Source organism: Schistocerca nitens, chromosome 9 (genome assembly GCF_023898315.1).
Source record: "Schistocerca nitens isolate TAMUIC-IGC-003100 chromosome 9, iqSchNite1.1, whole genome shotgun sequence".
Classification (NCBI taxonomy): Eukaryota; Metazoa; Arthropoda; class Insecta; order Orthoptera; family Acrididae; genus Schistocerca; species Schistocerca nitens.
The window spans coordinates 204,277,538-204,300,797 of record NC_064622.1 but is presented as its reverse complement, the minus strand read 5'-3'; the positions used below and the strand labels follow the sequence as shown (position 1 = coordinate 204,300,797).

General features: G+C 42.5%; 1 protein-coding gene across 1 annotated transcript in view; it reads left to right on the top strand.

Annotated features, from left to right (window-relative positions):
* LOC126204098 (sodium-coupled monocarboxylate transporter 1-like) overlaps positions 1 to 23,260 on the top strand; it is a 125,283-nt gene that overhangs the window by 20,189 nt on the left and 81,834 nt on the right. The window contains 4 exon segments of the mRNA XM_049938515.1: positions 9,691 to 9,850; positions 12,678 to 12,743; positions 15,178 to 15,229; positions 21,900 to 21,967. Of these exon segments, the coding sequence (XP_049794472.1) occupies positions 9,691 to 9,850; positions 12,678 to 12,743; positions 15,178 to 15,229; positions 21,900 to 21,967 (346 nt within the window).

The following is a 23,260-nucleotide window of genomic DNA, read 5'->3' as shown; positions in this document are numbered from 1 at the left end:
GAGTACAGCATTGTATGGTAGTGAAACATGGGCTATGGGAAAACAGGAACAGAAGAGAATCGAAGAATTTGAGATATGGTGCTACAGACGAAAGTTGAAAATTAGGTGGACTGATAATGTAAGGAATGAGGAGGTTCAGCGCAGAATCGGAGAAGAAAGGAATATGAGTATGCTTACAGAAGTACAGGTATAAGGCTAGTGGTAACTTATTAGTACTATGGAATATCAGCCCATGATATTGCTGTTCTAAAGTAGTACTGACAAGGCTAATGAGGAGTGGTCGGGATCAGAGATTTTAGAGGTTTTGAGACGAAAAGTAACAGATGGAAAGTACAAAATTATATATGCGTTTCGTTAGAAGACGAGTGGTATTTGCAAAAATTTTCAAGCTATAGTGCAAGCTTTAGATTCAAATCCAATGCGAACAAAATAGTTGTATTCTTGTTTATTCAACCTCCTCTATGAGAAAACATATGTTCTGCGTCAAACGAAAACTGGGCACACAGCAGTATCATTGTTGTATCCCTGCCACAAGAAACCACGCTATTTCTATATTTAGTTGATCATGGCAATTGCGTTTATGGAATAACAGCGAGTCGTATAATTATCATTCATTTCTGAAATTTGTTTTAATAATGAATCCGCATTTAGAGACAGCACTTCCTGTCACGTGTTCTGGTACTGTCGTTACATACTCGGTAACGCCTCGAATGTGTGTATTCTATGTCAACCTAACTGTTAGACATCTGAAAAGGTATTGAGTATTAAAGTAAATTTCCAGCAGCCTTCGGAAAAGCGTTCTCTGTATAAATGTATGTATAAACAGAGGAATGCCCACTGCAACCGATCAATAGTTATATTAGTATACATTTTGATGACAAAAATTAATGAGATAGCGATATGCACTTATACAAATGGCGGTAGTATGGTGTACGAAAGGTATAATAGGGCAGTGCATTGATGGAGTTGTCATTTGTACTCAGATGATTCATGTGAAAAAGTGTCCGACGTGATCATGGCCCCACGATGGAAATTAACAGACTTTGAACGCGGAATGGTAGTTGGAGCTAGATGCAAAGGACATACCACTTGGAAAGCATTGGGGAATTCAGTATTCATAGATCCAAAGTGTCAAGAGAGTGCCGAGAATATCAAATGCCGGGCATTACCTCTCGCCACGGATAACGAAGTGACCGACGGCCTTCATTTAACGTCCGGGAGCAGTGGCGTTTGCGTAGAATTGTCAGTGATAAGAGACAAGAAACACTGCATGAACAACCGCAGAAATCAATGCGGGACGTTCGACGAACGAAATTTGGCGTTAATGGACTATGAGAGCAGACGATTGACACGACTCTCTTTGTCAAGAGTACGGCGTCGCCCGCAGCGCCTCTAGTGGGCTCGTAACCATATCAGTTGGACCCTAGACGACTCGAAAACCTTGGCCTGGCCAGCTGAACCCCGATTTCAGTCGCTAAGAGCTGATGGTAGTGTGGCAAAGACTTTTCGAAGCCAGGGACACTAGATGTCAACAAGGAACTGTGCAAGCTGGTGGTTGCTCCATAACCGTGTGTGCTGTGTTTAGACGCAGTGGACTGTATCTTCTGGTCCAGCTGACCCTATCATTGCCTGGAAATGGTTACGTTCGGCTACATCATTTGCAGCCTTTCATAGGCTTCATGTTCCCAAAGAACAATCGAATATTTATCGATGACAAAGCGCCATGTCACCGCTGCACAATTGTTAGCGATTGGTTTGAAGGTCATTCTGGGAAATTCGAGCAAATTATTTGGCCACCCAGATTTCCCGACATGAATTCCAACGAATATATAGGGGGCATAATCGAGAGGTCAGTTCGTGCACAACATCTTGCACGGGCAACACTTTCGCAGTTATGGACGGCTATGAAGCCAGCATCGCTCGATATTTGTGCAGGGGACTTCCAACGACTTGTTCAGTCTACGCCACGTCATGTGCTGCTCTGCACTAGGAAACAGGACATGACACTAGGGGGTATCCCACAACTATTGTCATTTCAATCAGAGTAAGGGGTTCACCACCCTGCTGGAGCAAATATAATCTCGACGTATTGCTCACTTGCTAGAACGACAATTCACAGACGCTGCCTGAGACATAAAATATCTTTGTCCCTGTTAAAAGAGAGCTGCAATAGAGTCGCAAGCGAGAGCAGTCTCTGTCGCAGTAGCCGACCGCTTTGTCCGAGCGGTTCTAGGCACTTCAGTCCGGAACCGCGCGGCTGCTACGGTCACAGGTTCGAATCCTGCCTCGGGCATGGCTGTATGTGATGTCCTTAGGTTAGTTAGGTTTACTTAGTTCTAAGTATAGGGGACTGATGACCTCAGATGTTAAGTCCCATAAGGCTTAGAGCCATTTGAACCATTTTTTCTGCCGCAGCTGCAATCGCTCGCTGCTACAGTGCAGTTGTAGTCTGTCGCTGGTACAGCGCAGTTCATAGGTAGTAGTTGTTAAAGTCGCAGTGCAGAACAAATTGTAAAATTTTATTATATGGAACTGAATAATAATTGTGATCAGCCGCAGAGCTAAATCATACCATGGAATGAGATGATGATGAACAAATGAATAATTGTTAATATAATGAAAAAACAACAGTGCAATTAAGTCAACCATCTATTGTAAGATAAATTTTATTACTTTTACTGGCATGCGCATAGTTAAGTCACTTGTCTGACATGTTAATATGGATTTGTTTCAATCTTTTCTTTCGTGACTCGTCAGCACCAGTTGACCCAGATTTGTAATAATTCAGTTTTCCCGTGTAATGGATTGCAGATCTTTATCAATAGCGTAGAAAATTTTCAGAATATAGTTTTCTTTACCAGTCAACTACAAAAGTATAAGTTCCCCTTAAGTCATTGCCAGTCCTGATCCAGTTATTTATCTAAATTAAAATATTCCAGAATTTTTGTCAGATCATTTTCATGTGCTCTTTAGTAATCAGACGAGCTGCTGTGCAGCTGTGTCACTGAGTAAAGTCAGTTTTTCCCGTAATTCAGATCTCAGACAGATACTATCCAGTATTAGTAGATAGGCCAGCATTGCACTAAGCTGTTCCATTTATGAGCAGATCCACAGACTGCGTTATCCGGCGACACCATCACGAGGTAAGAATTTTTCAGTTTATTTCTCACGGACAGATTCAGATTGATTTCACAGGGCCATGGAGTAGCGCTGCTTATGTCAAAATTTATTAGTTTTTCATGAGTTAAGATTCATCAGTTTTGTTACGTCAGAATGAAATTATCCAAATTTAATTTTTTTTATTTGTACTGGAAGGTTAAGTCAGCTTGCTCCTGACATCAGACAGGCTGGACATTTTCTGACATTTCAACTTCCATCTGAGAACGGCTATCAAGCCGGAACCATGACTGTGTGCAACAAAGGAGTAGTAATCTTCAGGAGTGGGATTAAAATTCAAGGTGAAAGGATATCAGTAATACGATTCGCTGATGACATTGTTATCCTGAGTGAAAGTGAATTACGTGATCTTATGAATGGAATGAACAGTCTAATGAGAATAGAATGTGGATTGAGAGTAAATAAAAAAAGACGAAAGTAATGCGAAGTAGCAGAAATGAGAACGCCGAAAAAGTTAATCTCAGAATTGGGGATCACGAAGTAGACGAAGTTAAGGACTTCCGGTACCTTGCAGCAGAATGAGCTGTGATGGACGGAGCAAGGGGAACACAAGAAGCAGACGAGCACTGGGAAGAAGAGCACTCCTGTGCGAAGGAAGTCTACTACTATCAAAGTTATGCCTGAATTTGAGGAAGAAATTTCTGAGAATGTACATTTGGTGCATAGCATTGTATGGTAGTGCAAGATGGACTACGGAAAAACCGGAACAGAAAGGAATCGAAGCATTTGAGATATGGTGCTACAGACGAATGTTGAAAATCAGATGGACTGATAAGGTAAGGAATAAGGGGGTTCTGTGCAGAGTCGGAGAGGAAGGGAGGGCTGATTCCAGTGTTACAGTTAATGTTTATTCTGGCTCACAGCGCACTTGTTGTGCTGAGTGCTATTTCCATTCACGTTTGGAATAACAAATCCGTGGCCTGGCGGTGTGGAAAGCTCTCTTCAAAAGATCCTTGTTAACGCTCCGTTGCAATTTGCGGTGCTTAGACTAATGGGAAAACCTCGTCGCTGCGTGCACCTACTGCCTTACTCTGGCGGAGCTCTACTGCTGCGGTAAGTCCCAGAAAACAGTGATGGCGTGACAATCCATATTGAATTTCATTAGTCGCATTTTTTGGGCAATTACTCCTTCATCAATTGCAACTAACCTGTTTTTGAACTCAAAGTGTGCGGAATCGATCAGGAACAGGTCACTGTTCAGAGCTAAATGTTCACCTAAAATCGAATGTAATATACTCTACATGTGCATATAATCTCTTCAGTCTGCAAGCGAACTCACGGTGTATAGCGGAGAGTATCTCTGGTATAACTGGTACCCTTTCCCTGTACCACTCGAATTTTCTCATTATGGTCATTTCGCGAGACGTCGTGGGAGGATGAAATACGAGTATGTTGTCCGACTCTACCCGGAGATTACTCTATCGGAATTTCGATAATAAAGATCTCCTTAATGCACAACGCATCTGCCAGTGGAGTTTGTCAAGCATGCCGTCGGTAACGCTCTGCTGCAGAGTAAAAGATCCCTTGAGGAAACGCATCGCTCTTGTTTGGTTCTTCTCTCTCTCTCCCTCTTCAATCAATCTTATGTAGTACCTAAGATACCAAGCTACTTCCTTCGTGGATTAGTTATATTGCCTAAAGATTCTTCCCATTTGTTTTATACACAGAAGTTGCAATGTCATGGGATACGTGCTAACATCGTGTCGGACCTTTTTACTCCCGCCTTAGTGCAGTAGCCCGACATGGCATGGACGCTACAATCGTTTTAGTCCCCTGAAAGAATATTCTGTAATGCTGCCTCTATAGCCGTCCAGAATTGATAAAGTGTTTCTGGCACAGGATTTTGTGCACTATCTGACCTCTCCATAATGTCCTATAACTTACATGAGATTCGTGTTGGGCTGTCTGGGTGGCCGAACCATTCACTCGAATTCTCCAGAATCTTCTTCAATTGCGAACAAATGTAGCGCAGTGACATGGCGCACTATCATCCAATAAAATTCGATTTCTGTTTGGAAACATGATATTCATGAATGGTTACAAATGGTGTCCGAGAAGCCGAACATAACCATTTTCATTCAGAGATCGGTTCATTTGGACCAGAAGCCCAGGCCGTTCCATCTAAACACAGCCCACAGCATTATGGATCGCATACGAGCTTGTACAGTCGCTTGTTGACAACTCAGGTCCGTGGCTTCGTGGGCTTTTCGCCATACTTGAACCCTATCATCAGCTCTTACCAACTCAAATCGGGAATCATCTGACTAGTTCTCTGAGGTCGTGATAAAGTTCATTGCATTGTCCTAAAAAGACATCTTCGTCGTCAGTCTTACACTGGCTGGTATTTGACACAGTGGTGCTTGTCTCTTTGCACTGACTCTACGCAAACGCCGTTGCTCTCGGTCGTTAAGTGAATTCCGTTGGCCACTTGGTTGTCCGTGGTGAGAGGTAATGCCTGAAATTTGATATTCTTGGCACACTTTTGACACTGTGAATCTCGGAATACTGAATTCTCTAACGATTTCCGAAATGGAATACATCATGCGTCTAGCTCTATCATTCCAGTCAAAGTCTGTTAACTCCCTTCGTGGGCCATTATCTGTCGGACACCTTTTCACCTCAGTCACCTGAGTGCAGATAATAGCTCCCCCGCTTCACCGCCCTTTTATACCTTGTGTACGCGACACTGCTACCACCTGTATACGCGCATATCGCTATGCCATGACATCTGACACCTCAGTGTATGGTCACACCACTTAAGATCGCTCTCGATAGTTAGTCCTAGATACTTTACGGTAGATGCTGTTTGTATCAGATAGGGGCTGGGCGTGATGCGTGCTCGGATAGCCTAAAAGGTAAGGGGACCGCTTGCGATAAACTATAAATCCGGGTTCAAGTCCAGGTCCGGCAAAAATTTTCATCGTCGTTATTCCATCACACAGCTTATGGTCGTCCGTATTCGCGACTAGGAATAAATTAGATGTATATCATTAAATTTGTTGATTTTCCTTCCGCTTAGAGCGACCTCTTGAGTTATGACTGGAAGGAACTGTTTAATTCAGCCACATATCTGGTCCGATACTTAATAAGCTCATATTTGTGTCACTAGATAATAATGCGGGACTCTGTCAAATGCCTTCCTGAAGTAAAAGTAAGTGTAGTTTTTTTTCATATGTGATATCTTAATACGTACACACAGCAGTGTTTTGGTTGTTTTATCCCTGCGTTCAACAGTCTTGCCACAAACACATCACAAACCTTACGACCTGATGATTTCTACACTGCCGTAGCTGCACCACTAAGTAGACTAGCCCTTTCAGTACAGACTGCTGTCCAGGGGAAATAACCATTCACGCTTGCTCTTGCTATAAATACTTGGAGGCTGCAGCCAACCTGAAACATACGGGTCGTAATAAATGTAATCATTAGTCTCTAAATGACGCAAATAGCGATGAAATGTTGTGAAGCACGTCGTCCTCAGTCAAATGGTTCTGAGCACCATGCGACTTAACTTCTGAGGTCATCAGTCGCCTAGAACTTAGAACTAATTAAACCTAACTAACACAAGGACATCACACACATCCATGCCCGAGGCAGGATTCGAACCTGCGACCATAGCGATCGCTCGGCTCCAGACTGTAGCGCCTAGAACCGCACGGCCACTCCGGCCGGCTCCTGAAGTAACTCGGCGTTAATCTCAGCTTTGGGTCTTATGGATAAACACAGTTTTACAAGGACGTGGTCCATGGAATTCCTCTGGACCAGCCATACCTCTGAAGATGTCCTACGTAGTATTGGACGAAACGTTAGGAATAGAAGAATTCCATGGACCACGGCCATATAACCAGGAAGAATTATCAACAACAGTACCATCCGGTCGTGAAAGCCTTCATTGTTTGAACAGTTTTACAAGATCGGTGTTTGCGGAAACCATGTTGGCTTTTATAAAGGAAACTTTCCTTCTCTATAAACCGCGTAACATAAAATAGTTCTACAGTTGAAAGACGTCGGCAGTATAGGGTCCCAGTGCGTGCTACGACCCTTCTTGGGAACGGGAATGACCTGTACTTTTTCAGTCTGAAGGTACTCCTCGAGGTTCTAGCGACGGACGGTAAGCTGCTGCTGGATGGGAAGCAAGTTCTTTCACATGTCTGCCGAATCTTACGGGCATCTTATCTGGTCCAGATGCCTTACCACTACTAAGCCATCACATGTCTCAGTATTAACCACTACGTCGTTCGTGTGATGACTGAACGGAGACACATGCGTAGGAATGCCTCTGACAATTCGATCCTCTTCCTGGAATAAACTTCAAATAAGTGCACATACTGGTAGATTGGCTGCCAGGTGGTGCCAGTCATAAAAACTGAATGATTGTCTTCCATCAGTTATCATTACTAGACAGACTTGTCTTTGTATCAGACAAGTGGCGTGTGCCCTAGTTCAGTAGTTCGTTCACATGAACCAAAGCAGCTGAGCGCTTTGGCAGTCAAGTAGCGTAGGATCAAACGCTCATGGCAATTAGGTCTGCTGCCACCGACTGATGGCGAATAAGTTTGTGGTTTATGAAACACAACGCTCAAATTTTTTGACAAAGACTTCCAAGAATTTGTCGCGACCAGGAGAAAAAGAACTTGCCGGAAATGAGAGCAACTGGCTAAAAACGTTGTAAAGCACTTGGAACAGCTATTATTATTATTATTATTATTATTATTATTATTATTATTATATGTAAATAAATCCTGAATGACCATGCTGAATTTCATGAGCCTCATTTGACAAAATAGCGTGCTTCTGGTGTCAGATCTGAAGGTCAGTCAGTGAGCTTAACCTGCCGTCACTTTCAGACAACTTACCCTGATGCAAGATTCGTTACAGAAGCAAAGAAAAAAATACATCCTCGGCTGCATAATTTATTTCTAGGTTTAAAATGTGGTCTTCAGATTTACAGTGACAAATAAGTTGATGAAACTGCAATGATTTGAAATAACTATATTGTTTGGATTTTCGTTTTGAATTTATCAGCTTATCCTTTTCTTAGTATTCCTTGACCGTAAATAACCTGTCCTTTTTTTAGGATGATGTCAACTCTTATTTTAGCACATAATCGCAAATCTTTTTTCAAAATAATGATTTTGAAAGTTTTGAGGCAGTTAAAGTCCTTCCACTTCAGATTTCTACATTGTGACAGAAGGCTTATATTTACAAGTTACTGTCGCATCCTAATTTATACTAGAGGTGCGAGATGCAAACTTAAATTTGCTGTCCTGAAAAAGCTTAATTTTGGACGTATACCAGTTCCATCCACACAGCCCAGATGTTCATCAATCTTGCATATAGTGCGTTCCAGGACGCTGCATCCGGGAACAAAGGATTTCTCGAAAGAAACTCACAAAATGCTGTTTCCACCTAGATTTCCGACGCCCACTCCACCTTTGATATTCTTTTCTTTTTGAGAGTCCACTGTAATATTCCGTGAACGTAAATTTGAGTGTCCTGGAACATCTGCGAGGGCTCCGAAAAACAATAAAGGCTCGGACTTAGGTACAAATGGCCAACGATAGTCCACAGTCTGGTTGGATTCCAGGGAGCGAGTACACTCGCGGCGCCTGTAGAAGGCAGCTGGTTCAGTCGTCAAAATATTATCCAGAAACTGAAAACAGCAGCTCATCAAAATTCATGGAAACACACCACTAATACTCGTATATTCATACTGAAAAAACCTGAGAGAAGATTTTAGTACTCCTTTGCCTTCCGTACAATGTTTGCAACCAGGCACATTACAAATCATTATACACGTTGTAATGGATATAAGTGCAGATATTTGTTTTGATGACTGAGGACGGCGTGCTTCACAACATTTCATCGCTATTTGCGTCATTTAGAGACTAATGATTATATTTATACGAGCCGTATGTTTCAGGTTGGCTGCAGCCTCCAAGTATTTATAGCAAGAGCAAGTGCGAATGGTTATTTCCCCTGGGTAGCAGTTTATTCTGAAAGGGCTAGTCTACTTAGTGGTGCAGCTACGGCAATGTGAAATCATCAGGTCGTAAGATTTGTGATGTGTTTGTGGCAAGACTGTTGGACGCAGGGATAAAACAACCAAAACACTGCTGTGTGTACGTATTAAGATATCACACATGATAAAAAACTGCGCTTACTTTTAGACGTTACATTCGGCACTGTACAAACAACGATTTGTAGGTCATGGTGTAGCTTTTCATTCACTTGGTTCCTGGTTCCTTATTTCAAGTTAATAATTTTCTGTTCTCTCTCATCATCCCTGTGATTCTATCATCATATGAAAATACTATGTACAACAAATTTTTTGTCGTTGCAGCAGGCAGCTGCCGCGGAAGTCATTAGAAGAAAAGTGACACGTGCATGTAATCTGCAAATTGGTTAATATTACCTAAAGCTGTTTTTAGAGAGACGATACGCAGGCACCCATTCAGCACCATTTTGTGTACTGTCTCTGGTTTTTGCCTCACCTGTGGTCTCTATTGCCAGCTCTATCTCGGGCATCACGCTTCTCGGCACGCCTACGGAACTCTATCTTCGAGGCACGCAGTACGTCTTCATAAACGTGTAGTTCTTCACGGCGTCTCTCTTCATAGGCTTCACATACCTTCCTGTGTTCCACGGCCTTCGAATGACCTCCAACTACGAGGTACGTAGCGCCACGGCGCCTAGAGACGTCTCTGTGAACGTTTGTTGGGTGTCTCCTCATGTCACTACACGTTAGTCCATTAGTATGTGTCACAGCATTTGCAGAAGCGATTATGTACAGTATAATTCCGAAATCTATTCAAACGGTAAAACAATGCTCAGAGAGAAGTCGAAAAATGATCTGATATGATTTGTGGAAAATATTCTGGAGCAAACAAAATTCGTATTTGACTACTGCTAACTGTACGTTGTCAACAATTACGACAGCAAGTTTCCCGCTGCAACTAATCGAAAACGCTTGATTTTCCCCGATTTAAGAATCAGAGTACATAAAAATTTTGGCCAATAAGTGGCTCCTACTGATGTTCGTATAAAAGTGTAATACCGGTCTAGTAAGATCACAGATCAAGTCCACAATCAAATTTTTTACTTTAACATTTGCATGAAATTGCAACTGCAGAGTTCGAAGCATCACAAACCCTTTCTGATTAGTGATTCGCAAATTTTTAATTAATGAAGACCTGTATTAAAAGTATACGAGTAATTACAGACCCTACATAGCTAAGAACAACAACATTGGCGTAACCTGCTGTTCAAATCACAGAAGAAATGTCTCTCTTTCTCTCTCTTCACAACAGTAAAGTATTGGTTGCAATACTGATTTCTAATTGTAATTAGTTTATTTCTGTCTATTGGAGAAGTAAAGGTAGGTTATCTTAATAGACCTCGACATTAAAAATTTTTACAAAGCAACTGGCAACCATTTTCTTATTGGTGTTTTTTTTTTTTATTTTATGGCCTTCATTGTACTACTGTATCCAATGACACAAGCTGCTGTTACTCAATAATACAATTCAGTTCAATAATAATTTATCAAAACAATTCAATAATACAATTGTTACCCAAGGATTATTATAATTTGTATTACATGATGGATGTTTTGCTCTTCCGTCTACCCAATATTTCGTCATAATTTCAAATATCTTCTTAGTTTTCCGTCTGAGATAACTGTCGATTCTTATCTACCTGCGTTTGCAAACTGGCAACCATTTATGGTCATTTATTCATTCAAGGAGCTGTCACAATTAAGCTGCTTGAATAACTAATTGAAAATAACAGTTTGGTGCTATCTCACTAATCTTAACCAGGAATACTCATTAGATCCCACCGGGGTTTCTAGATGTCTACATTTTGAAATAGGTGACGATACTTGTGGCGTGTATGTACATGAAGAACGAAGTGAAGACGGCTAGGATCAGTTTTTCTTAGGCACACAATGCCTCAGAATCAAAGGTGCAAAAATGAAAGATATATACGAAAGAATTATCATGGCGGAATGGTTCACAAGTGCGTAGTACCTCGTTGTCAGGAATCCGATGCAGAGACATTCTGACTCGCCTTAAGATTTTTCTTGACAGCATGCTCTCGGCAAGTATCAGATGAATGCAGGGTGGTCGTAATTAAACTTTCCCTACTTGAGGGGACCTCAATGAAAAAGGAGTTATCTTAGGGCACAGGAAGTGTGTGGAAAGATTTCTAAGGACATGCGGAGGAGAAATAATGAATAAATCATCGAAAGAAACACATTTTAATTTCCATAGGAGAGGGTGACGTTTGTTAAGTGCGTACCATTTTTACGTTCTTGGTTACCCACGTCACTGTGTGTGACGACCATCTGCATGCACCCACAACTGCCTGGAACCACACTAAAGATACCGTTTCACAATTGTTTGCTCTTGGACTGCTTGAAGATCGCACATTCTGTCTAGGATTCTCAGCCATGGCAACGGTAACTTCTTCACCAATTTGTGCCGCAATTGGCCGTCGGCCTCTCCCATGAGCAATTCCCAACGGCCAGTGAATTAGAACTTCAGAATCATGTTCTTCAACCCCGGTGCGGAAAGAGAACCTTTTAATGCGCCAGTAGTCACGAAGAGAACCAGGACTACTGATGTTTTTTTTTTTGACAAAACAGATCACCTGTCCGTAGCTGTAATGCGCAGTTACGCTTGTATGCCACGCGGGGCAGCCACGCGGTCTTAGGCGACTTGTCACGGCTCGCGCGGCTCCCCTCGTCAGAGGTTCGAGTCCTCCCTCGGGCATGAGTATGTGTGTGTGTTGTCCTTCGCGTAAGTTAGTTTAAGTTAAATTAAGTAGTGTGTAGGCTTAGGGACCGGTGACCTCAGCAGTTTGGTCTCCTAGAGTTTACCACAAATTTTCAAATTCATGCTTGTGTTTCAGCCCTAAGTCACCGTAACAGCACCGGCGCCTAATGGCAACTAACGACACTAAATCTACTAACAACGCAAATCCTGCAGCACACTGTCTGAACATCGTTCCTGAAAATTGTGTATACATGCAGCAAACAGTTTTCCGTCCACAATGGCTCTCGTAGCGAAAGCTTAATTATGACGACCCTGTATTTTGTACACATAAAGACCGTTACAAAACGTAAATTTGGTTATTTGAAAAGGTAGTCCTAAAAACCCATTTCAGGATGTGTCCTTTCTTTTGTGCCTGAGAAACTACCCTGAGCGATCCCAAATTCTTTCACTCTTCTATATTCGGCCATGAAGAATGTCAGAAATTGGTGGCAAACATGATTATTGAGTTTTGTTGACGCACATGAGGAATATTTTTAAAAACCTAGTGAATGTTGCTTATAGCTATGGAGGTACATTAGAAGCTAAGACTATTTTGTGTAGAAATATATTTCAACTACTTTTGCTGAGTGCTCGCTTCTCCAGTATGTCATGTGTGTGGTTATATAATATTTTATTTACTTCGCCTACATTTTCGGTTTTTATTTATTTATGTTTTTATTACAGTACCTGGAGATGAGGTTTGGGAAGAGTGCCCGGCTGCTAGGCTCGTCCCTGTTTATAGTTGGCATTGTAAGTAGACAGGCTTCACCGTTATTTTCCCTCTATTTGTACTCTTTTGCGTTAAGAAATGTGAGTTTTTTCAGTGTATGTACACAGTCCATTCACATTAATGCGACCACCGCTTATATTCGACATCACTCGCAGACAGCACGTGGCAGCACAAGCAGGGAACGAGCAAGACAGTGCAGTTGTCGTCGTAATGCGGAAACTGAGTGATTTATATCATGTCCGGAAAGGGAATGGTCATTGGCTTCCGGTCCAATTGTGGGAACATTTCCGAAACGGCTATGTTTGTAAAATGTTCGCGTGAAGCCGTGGTTAAATGCACCATGCATGGCGTAATGCCGTTATCGAAACCCAAAGCCGAGGCAAATGTGGTGCAGAATGACAGGGATGAACGACAGCTGAGGGAACGTATACTGAGAAGATGCATAAGGGCGAACTGACGTGCAACTGTAGAGCAACTGACGCTAAGGTGAACCAAGGTTCTACCAACAGTGTCTCCTCAACGACTGCAGTTTGTCAATAGCAATAGCTAGATTCTGCACGTCAACACCGGACTTGTAAGTCCACTGACTGATGGCAGGTGACCTTTCCGGATGAATCACGTTGTATTCTACATTGGACAGATGGACGTTGGCGCGTACGGCCCTGCATTGATCGTCGGAAGGATCCAATTTGGATGAGGGAACATTATGGTCTGGGGAGTGTTTTAATGGCACAGTGGATCAACACAAGTACGCATCTATCCTTGGACCTTTTCTGCCCTTACATGCAGTTTGCATATTTCCTCGGCACAATGGAATATACCAGCAGAAAAATTCAACGTGTCACACAGCTGAAAGTATACATGCGTGGTTCGAAGAGCAGCAGGATGAGTGTACCGCACTCCCCTGGCCACCAGACTCCTGAAATTTAGATCAAATCGAGAATCGTGTAACCACTTCGACTGGGCAGCTCGAGTCATGGATCCTCAAGAGACAAACCTAGCGAGGCTGGGCATGGCAGTGCAGTCGGTATGGATCCACGTACCTATTGGTATCATCCACAACCTCATTCAACCTCTTCCTGCACGTCCGGGATACAAAAGGTTCTTATTGAGGCTTTTTACGGGTGGCGGCACTAATCTGACTGGATCGTGTACGTAGAGCCTATTATTCTCCGGCGCTTCAAAAGCTGTAAAGTTTAAAGTTTGAAAAACAGGACAGAGGGAGTGGCAGAACAGAAGTGCTAAGAGCATCAAATAACGATTGCTAACGAGAGCTCTGTTTTCTTTATACTCTGTTGGATGTTTCTGCTTCTACTTCCAGTCACCAGTCCCATCTCGTATTGGCTCTAATGTGATTACTTACAAACAAAAATGAATATTTCTCTTCCTCACACACGGAGAGCTGTTAATCCGTGGCATATTAAAACTGTACCCAGACCAGATCTGGAAACACAAATTTAGAATATACACTCTTACATCCCAGTATACCTCACAGCCCATCTCAAAACTCGATGTGTGCATCTGCCAGTCTTCGCTACTATTCCAAACTCTGCAAGAAGCTTCTTACAGTATTGCTAGCCTCCTGCTGACCATTACCGTGTTCCAAGTTGTGTCATTTTCTCCATCATATCGTTTTAATGATTTGAAACATCGCCCAGTTCTCACAATATTCTAGGAAGACATACTTGACGACATAGTTAATACTTGTTTGAAATATATCAGACAATCCATTTCAGTCCGGTAGGCGGTATTTGAGAAAATTCAATACATAAACAAAATGTACGTCAAAAATTTACGAAACGTCATATGAGTTTAACAGTATTATATGTCATTGATAAGTTGTATACCTTAAGAGTTAATATGTACGTTGCGTTCTAGAGGTGAAAACAGTTAACAATAGCCGGCCGGAGTGGCCGAGCGGTTCTAGGCGCTTCACTCTGGAACCGCGCGACCGCTACGGTCGCAGGTTCGAATCCTGCTTCGGGGATGGATGTGTGTGATGTCCTTAGGTTAGTTAGGTTTAAGTAGTTCTAAGTTCTAGGGGACTGATGACCTTAGATGTTAAGTCCCATAGCGCTCAGAGCCATTTGAACCAAATTAACAATAATGAAATATTAGTGGTATCTGGAATACACTACCCAGAAATCAGTTTCGTGTGGAAAGGAACCTGTTTTGCTAACAATATCAATCACATTTATGATCCTCTACTTCTTGCGGGAAGCGGCTGTTACAGGAGATTGGTAGTGTAAATTTGGTGCCATTAAATATGTCCTTCTCCTGCATAAATGTATTGTTGCTTTGTCAGCGTGTTCCTCAGGTGATAATCATATTTCACAATCTCCAAAATATTTTGGGTGCCATACATACGTTGTCATACTATCTTAAGAGTTAACCATTCATCACGAGCATCTAAACACGATATATCAACATGAAAAAGATTATCTTTTGTTACAGATATCGTGGATTCCAATTGTTATGTACGTGCCTGCTCTCGCCTTTAATCAAGGTAAACAGATATATTTAGCTACATAGTTTTTTCTTATTAGACCGCATCAGTAAGAGGAATGTAATCTTATCTGATTATTTTGCATCTGCCGTAAATTTTGTGGTTCGTCACAGCAGTTACTTATTAAGTGTCCAAAATACATGTTTCTGTTTTACGGCCGTACAGTCCAGAACAGGTATGCCAGTCAGGCAAAGACGACGTGAACATTGAGGCAACCATCCAATCGACGCACCACTTTGAAGATACCCGTCTGGTGAAACTCCGTGTTCTGCCGCATGAAGAAGTTCGCAACTGCCCGCTGCACGTACTCGTCCTACAGGACCCTTCAAGGTGTTTTTCAAGGGATCGAGGGCGTGGTAATCGCACGGGTTGAGATCAGGGCTGGTCGCACTTGAGTTGGCTTTACATCTACGTTGTGACGTCTGCGATATGGGGACGCGTGTTATCACGAACTTGGCGCACCATACCACAAGGGTGGTATTTGACAGACATGCTGCCCCATACACATTTTTCAGTCACCGAAGGATGTCTATCGGTGTGTGTCCTTCGACAGCCAAGAAAAAAACAGCAGCACGTTGGTTCTATTTGGACGCATGTGATAATAACTGCGTTATTGTTCACGTTTCCGAATTTACCGCAAGCATGTAGGAAAGAGACGAACGCCACAATAATCCCTTGTGTACATGTCTGAGCTTATGTATCCGCATCGTGGTCGCACTGCGTTGCATATACGCTGCAGAAGTTCCCTCAGACAGAAACATTTTGATCACTATTGTTGCCAGACAAAAAATTTTCGTCCGACTATACCTGTGGGTCCTTTCAGTTCTCTGGGAGATGGCCTAGCAAAGTAAAACACATGAAATATTAGTTCTCTTTATTACGTAAATGAATAAAAGATTTATTGAGCTTTGACGCACTTCTTTCCCACAGGAGCATTGGATTATTTACAACCGTCATCGACTATTAAAGCATCGCTTGATGCGCTAATTAACAAACTGTTCTCTTGCGGTACAATATTCGACTTTTATACCAGTACATGTTCATCTGAAACCTTCACTACTCGGTGGTCTTAGATGACGATGTTGACTACTGTAGCTGAGGTCTCGAACTGGGCTGAGCTCTCGAACTGTCGATACTATACCGACCTCCACTGCGATGGCGCTGCTGTTACTGTGAGGTGAGGTGCGGTTTGCAGGAGCGCCTCCCGCACGCCGTTGCAGAGTGCATCGAGACCTCGCTAACGCCTGTGGTGTCGATTCGTGTTGCCGACTTCGGTGTGCCATCGTGATGTCTGGACGGCACCACAACGTCCTCTTATACACACTACTGGACATTAAAATTGCTACACCACGAAGATGACGTGCTACGGACGCGAAATTCAACCGACAGGAAGAAGATGCTGTGATATGCTAATGATTAGCTTTTCAGAGCATTCACACTAGGTTGGCGCCGGTGTCGACACCTACAACGTGTTGACATGAGGAAAGTTTCCAACCGATTTCTCATACACAAACAACAGTTGTCCGGCGTTTCCTGGTGAAAAGTTGTTGTGATGCCTCGTGTAAAGAGGAGAAATGCGTACCATCACGATTCCGACTTTGATAACGGTCGGGCTGTAGCCTATCGCGATTGCGGTTTATCGTATCGCGACATTGCTGCTCTCGTTGGTCGAGATCCAATGACTGTTATCAGAATATGGAATCGGTGGGTTCAGGAGGGTAATACGGAACGCCGTGCTGGATCCCAACGGCCTCGTATCACTAGCAGTCGAGATGACACGCATCTTATCCGCATGGCTGTAACGGATAGTGCAGCCACGTCTCGATACCTGAGTCAATAGATAGGGACGTTTGCAAGTCAACAACCATCTGCACGAACAGTTCGACGACGTTTGCAGCAGCATGTACTATTAACTCGGAGACCGTGGCTGGGGTTACCCTTGACGCTGCATCGCATACAGGAGCGCCTGCGATTGTGTACTCAACGACGAACCTGGGTGCACGAATGGGAAAACTTCATTTTTTGAGATGAATTCAGGTTCTGTTTACAGCATCATGATTGTCGCATCCGTGTTTGGCGACATCGCCGTGAACGCACATTGGAAGCGTGTTTTCGTCATCGCCATACTGGCGTATCACCCGGCGTGATGTTATGAGGTGCCATTGGTTACACGTCTCGGTCACCTCTTGTTCGCATTGACGGCACTTTGAACAGTGCACGTTACATTTCAGATGTGTTACGACCCGTGGCTCTACCCTTCATTCGATCCCTGCGAAAACCTACATTTCAGCAGGATAATGCACGACCGCATTTGCTGGTCCTGTACAGGCCTTTCTGCATACAAAAAATGTTCGACTGCTGCCCTGGCCTGCACATTCTCCAGATCTCTCACCAAATGAAAACGTGTGGTCAATGGTGCCCGAGCAACTGGCTCGTCACAATACGCCAGTCACTAATCTTGATAAACTGTGGTATCGTGTTGAAAGTGCATGGGCAGCTGTACCTGTACACGCCATCCAAGCTCTGTTTGACTCAATGACCAGGATAATCAAGGCCGTTATTACGGCCAGAGGTGGTTGTTCTGGGTACTGATTTCTCAGGATCTATGCACCCAAATTGCGTGAAAATGTAATCACATGTCAGTTCTAGTATAATATATTTGTCCAGTGAATACCCGTTTATCATCTGCATTTCTTCTTGGTGTTGCAATTTTAATGGCCAGTAGTGTAGACATAACAACATGTCAGATGCCTTCTGACACAAAAAAGACGAATCGCCACAAATGAATTATTCGAATGGGATGAAAATCGGCAGATGTGATGCACACGTACAGGCAAAGAAATGGTTATATTTTCAGAAAAATTGGGTGACTTATGCAACAGAATTAAACTTTACAATTTGGAACAAGTCTACAGCGCTTTGGTCCTCATCTAGCCCTAATGTAAGCAGTTATTCGACTTGGAATTCACTTGCAAAGGAGGTTAGAAATCAGATTAATAATGTTGCTTACGCAGCATATGTTCGCTTTATCGGGCAACAACAAAGTTATTGACTGTGGGTGGTATCGTCAGAATGGAAATAATGAAGTCACTCTAAAAAAGTCAGTAATTTTGGCACTTATCTTGAATGGATTCCCACGTAGATTTCGTCGAAGTTGTTAAGGCTCACCTTGTTGATTCTAGGGTGATTCCACTTTGACTGGTAGAAGGTCCACAACGGTATTTTAGCAATATTTGAAGACCTAACAAATGCGTTTTTCAGGAAATTCTTAATGATCAAACAATCCCAGTTCAGAACAATGGTATGGTAGAAATAATTTTTGACTTGGTGTCCACGATCCACATTCTTATTAAACTTCTTGTAAATTCACATATACTTCTTCTTAATTGTCACATCATCAAGAAAACAGTTTTGTATCAATCTTCATATATTTAATTGCCACTTTAACCAAACACAACACTTGACTGTTCTTTTACAAAGCGAAATAACAACTTAACTTCTGCAAAGTGAAACAAAGGCTGCTCTGTGGGCATTCGCGCCAGAACTGTTACAAGTAAGTCAAAGATTATGACAGTCTCACAGAAATGAGTACAAACAAGAACCATATCACTGTAATATATCGGAGTACCTATACATTAATAAAACCAAAAATATGTCTGTTACTTCGCAGAAAAGTAGTACAATGTTACTGGTATCAAGAACTCCGGTTGGAGTGCCGTAATGGTCACGTAAATAAAGAACCATTACAAGACGCACCAGACATCGCTGGGATATCAACCTGACTGTCCCCCGACAGCCAGGTGTGATGGTCTACAGTCTCATTTCTTTTCGTAGCAGGACCCCTTTGGTTGACCTCCGCGGCACCCTTACAACACACCTCGACGATATCCTACGCCCCATTTGGTTTCCCTTCATGGGAAGCCACCCTGCGCTTACATTTCAGCAAGATAGTGTCTAGCCGCACATGGCTAGAGTTCCTACTGCTTGCCTTTGCGCTTTCCAAACCCTATCTTGGCCAGAAAAGTTGCCGGGTCTCTCCCCAATTCACAACGTTTGGAACATTATGGGCAGGGCCCTCGAACCAGCGCGGGATTTTGAACATTTAACTTGGCAAAACGAGATAATCTGGCACGATATGGTTCAGGAGGACATTCACCAACTATATCAATCAGTGCCAAGCCGAATATCTGAATGCATAATGGCCAGAGGTGGACCAAAGCTTAATCTCTTGCTCATTGCATGAGTCTTTCTCTCTTGAATAAATCACCCAACATTTGTAAAATTCTAATCATTTGTTCGTTTGTACATGTACATTACAGCTACGAATTTATGTTCCAGTCGGATAATTCCTTCGTAATGTGTCGTCTTTTTTGTATTAAATTGTGTTGTAAATCACAAGTAACTGGCATGAATGTAGCACATGATATGTTTGGTTTTTAAGGACGAAAATTCTACATACCATATCCGCATAAAACTAATAATTTGTTAAAGCAAGTAGAGAAAAAAGAATGAAGAACTTCCACATACTCTTCGGCCATCTGAGTGTTCTTTGCTGTACTGTCGCATCACAAATTTTGTAATGCACTACCATAGAACACTACACTACACTTCACTACACTACTCTGCACTTCATAGCAGTACACTACACTACATTATAATACACTAACATACTCTACATGTTGTCAGAACCAAGCTAGATATCTCAATTTTCTGAATAGTTAATCCCCAGCGCGCTGAGGCACATTTCAGGATTCACACGGGTTTGTGCTTTTGTGCCACTCAAGTTGTAGAGATTAGGAAATGGGTCTGAGGGCATCAGGAAATGGTTCCTTATCGTCTATAAGGCTCATCTCCTTAACTTTTAGTAGTGTTTGATATCAAGAATAAATGTCTTAAGTATGATACATGTTTCATAGAAAGCCGATGGCTTTGTATAGTGCATCTGTTCAAAGTATTCGCGTTACACTTCTGACACAATAGCATGTGAAGAGTTCCACATTTCCATTACCCAGACATGGAACCTCCGAAGCGTCGCGCATCGATGACTAGTCATATTGCCAGTCCTGCGCTTGACAACTATATCGGTAGAAGAGCAGTACATTACAGTTATGTCACACAATATGTCCATTGGGGACGACCTCAAACCACCTACATGATAGGTAACTAGCATTTTATTTTAATCCGCTTTAAATATGTATATTATTGTTTGATTAATTATTAACTGGCGATACACGAAAGATTATTTTCCTAACAGTGAAAGGGTTTGATGGAAAACTCGAGAGACCAAAGACATTGTATGTATTCAGTTTGGATGATAGCAAATTACGTTCACCTCTATTATCAGGCTGCGTTGCAATTTAATTGAATGTCAGACATGCCCAACGAGATCAGAAGTGTCCGGTCACCCCTATGTTACCGGACGCCACAATAGGCGGAACCACCAGTATAAAAACAGCAGAATGGGTCGCTTAGGAGGAGAGCTCAGTGACTTCGAGCGTGGACTGATGCCTGGATGTCAATGAGCAAGAAAACCATCAGGGATACTTCAACTCTTCTAAAGTCGCGTCAGTCGATTGTCGCAAATGTGATTCTGAAATGGAGACACGAGCGAACAACCACAGAAAAACCGAAACGAGGCAGAGCTTACGTGCTGACGGGTGGGATCTGCGAATATTTCGGATAATGGTTATAAAAAATGTTCCACGCAATTAGAGGGAAGCACTACTTGTGAGTTACAAAGTCTACCAGCAGTCCAGCTAACACACTAAGTGAAAGTAACGAGTTAAAAAGAATGTGGTACCATAGTACATTAGCTCCTCATAACCCACATATTTCCGTAGTCGGTGCTAACCAATGCCTGAGGTGGTGTAAACAGTGACGCCACTGATCAGTGTATGTCACGAAACCAGTGATTTTGTGCGATAAATCAGGCTATACCCTGTAGCAACCCGATCTAAAGGTTTGGGTTTGACAGATGCTTGGGAAAGTTACCTACCATTATGTGTAGCGCCAACACTAAAGTACGGAAGAGTTGGTGATTCGGTATGGGAGTATATCTCGCGATTAGAGTGGGATTTCCTCATAGCGCTTAAGAAAACGCTAAATATGGAAGATATGAATACATTTTATTGCGTACAGTAGAGGAAGAGTTGCAGGCACTGATTGATTATATCAGCATGACAATGGACGCTGTAGTGAAGCAGCATCTACGAAACAATAGTATGTAAACAATAGCAATCATGAAATGCCTTCCTCGCGTTCTGACTAGTCAAACCCGTTTGGGATGAACTAGTACATCGACTTAGCTCCAGACCCCATGGTCCAAGATCATCACCAGCTCTGGTTTCGGTTCTTGACGATGAATGCTCCACAGACATTTTGACACCTGACTGTAAATATCTCTAGCAGAGTTCACACCGTTAAAAAGGCGACGGGTGGACACTTCTCATATTAACGTCCATGTCAGGGCACATTCGATCAGATAATGTATCTTTGGTAAGTCAACGTCGTAAGTCTGTAGTTTTAAGATAGATCTGCTAACGCTCGCAGCGTTGTCCAAAATAGAGAAACGTGTTTTTCACACATCACGTCTTCCAAATATGTTTATAACTTGTGTCGTTGCATCAATTAGAGTACAGGTAATAACATGCTGTTTCTTACTGTATTACAGTGACTGGCATCAACGTGCACATTGTGACTCCGATTGTCTGCGCCGTGTGCATATTCTACACCTGCGTGGTAAGTAAATTTCCAGGAGGTCATTGTCACTAGATTATGTACCCTGATAGGACCACGGTTGGGTTTCACCATTGTAATACTCTGTATCTACGGAAGAAAGTACCGTGGCACAAACCTAGATATTGAAACAGCCACATTAAGCATCAGTAGGAATGTCTTCTGGAACAGAAATGTAATTCCTGTTGTCATTATTTCCACGTGCTTGTTATTTCATACAGACAGCAGGAGGTCACTAAAACCGGGACGAGTAGCTTCTCTCTGTGAAATCTTCTTATTACAAGGTTACAATGAACTATATGAAATGAAATCGCCGTAAATTCTGAATTTTTGGCGTTAATACGTTCAAACAGCACGGTGGGCGCGGAGTATTTTTGGAATTAGTATGCTCATATATGGTTTGAATTACCGACGAAACCCACTTTGATTTGGATGGGTTTCGTCAATGAGCAAAATTGGCGCATTTGGGGACTGCGAATTCGATTATCGCGATCGAAAAGTCTCTTCACCCCCCCCACGGGTGACTGTGTGCTGTGTAATATCTAGTCATGGAATAATCGGTACGATATTCCTTGATGGCACGGTGAGTATAGAACGGTACATGAAGGTTTTGGAAGATGATGTCATTCCCATTATCCCTGTGACCCTAATTTAGACAAGATGTGGGTCATGCAAGACGGAACTCGACCCCATCGAAGCAGGAGAGTGTTTAATGTCCTGGAGGAGCACTCGGGGGACCGTATTCTGGCTGTAGGGTACTCCGAGGCCACTGGCATGGGCCTCGATTGACCGCCATATTCTCCGGATCTGAACACACGCGACTCGTTTTTGTGGGGGTGTATTAAAGACAAGATGTACAGCAATAACGACAAAACGATTGCTGAGATGAAAACAGCCATTCAGGAGATCATCGACAGCATCGATGTTACGACACGTCAGCGGATCATGCAGAATTTCGCTATTCGTCAGCGCCACATCATCATCGCAAATGATGGCAGACTTATCGAACATATCGTAACCTAAATCCGAATATCTGCAGTGACGTTTACATGTTGAATAAAGTGTGTGCAGGTCGTAGTTTGTAACAAATTTTTTCATATACTATTATTATTCACATTAGGTCCAATAGGACCAAGTGTTGCACGTATTTTCAGTTTTGTTACTACTCCAATTTTTGAATACATCATGTGTAGACTTAATTACTGTTTGATAATCCGTGTTCCACCAAGGGCGTTTTTGTTTCTTTCGAAGCGGAATTAAATTTTGTGCTGTTTTGATGAACTTTTTTTTGACTTT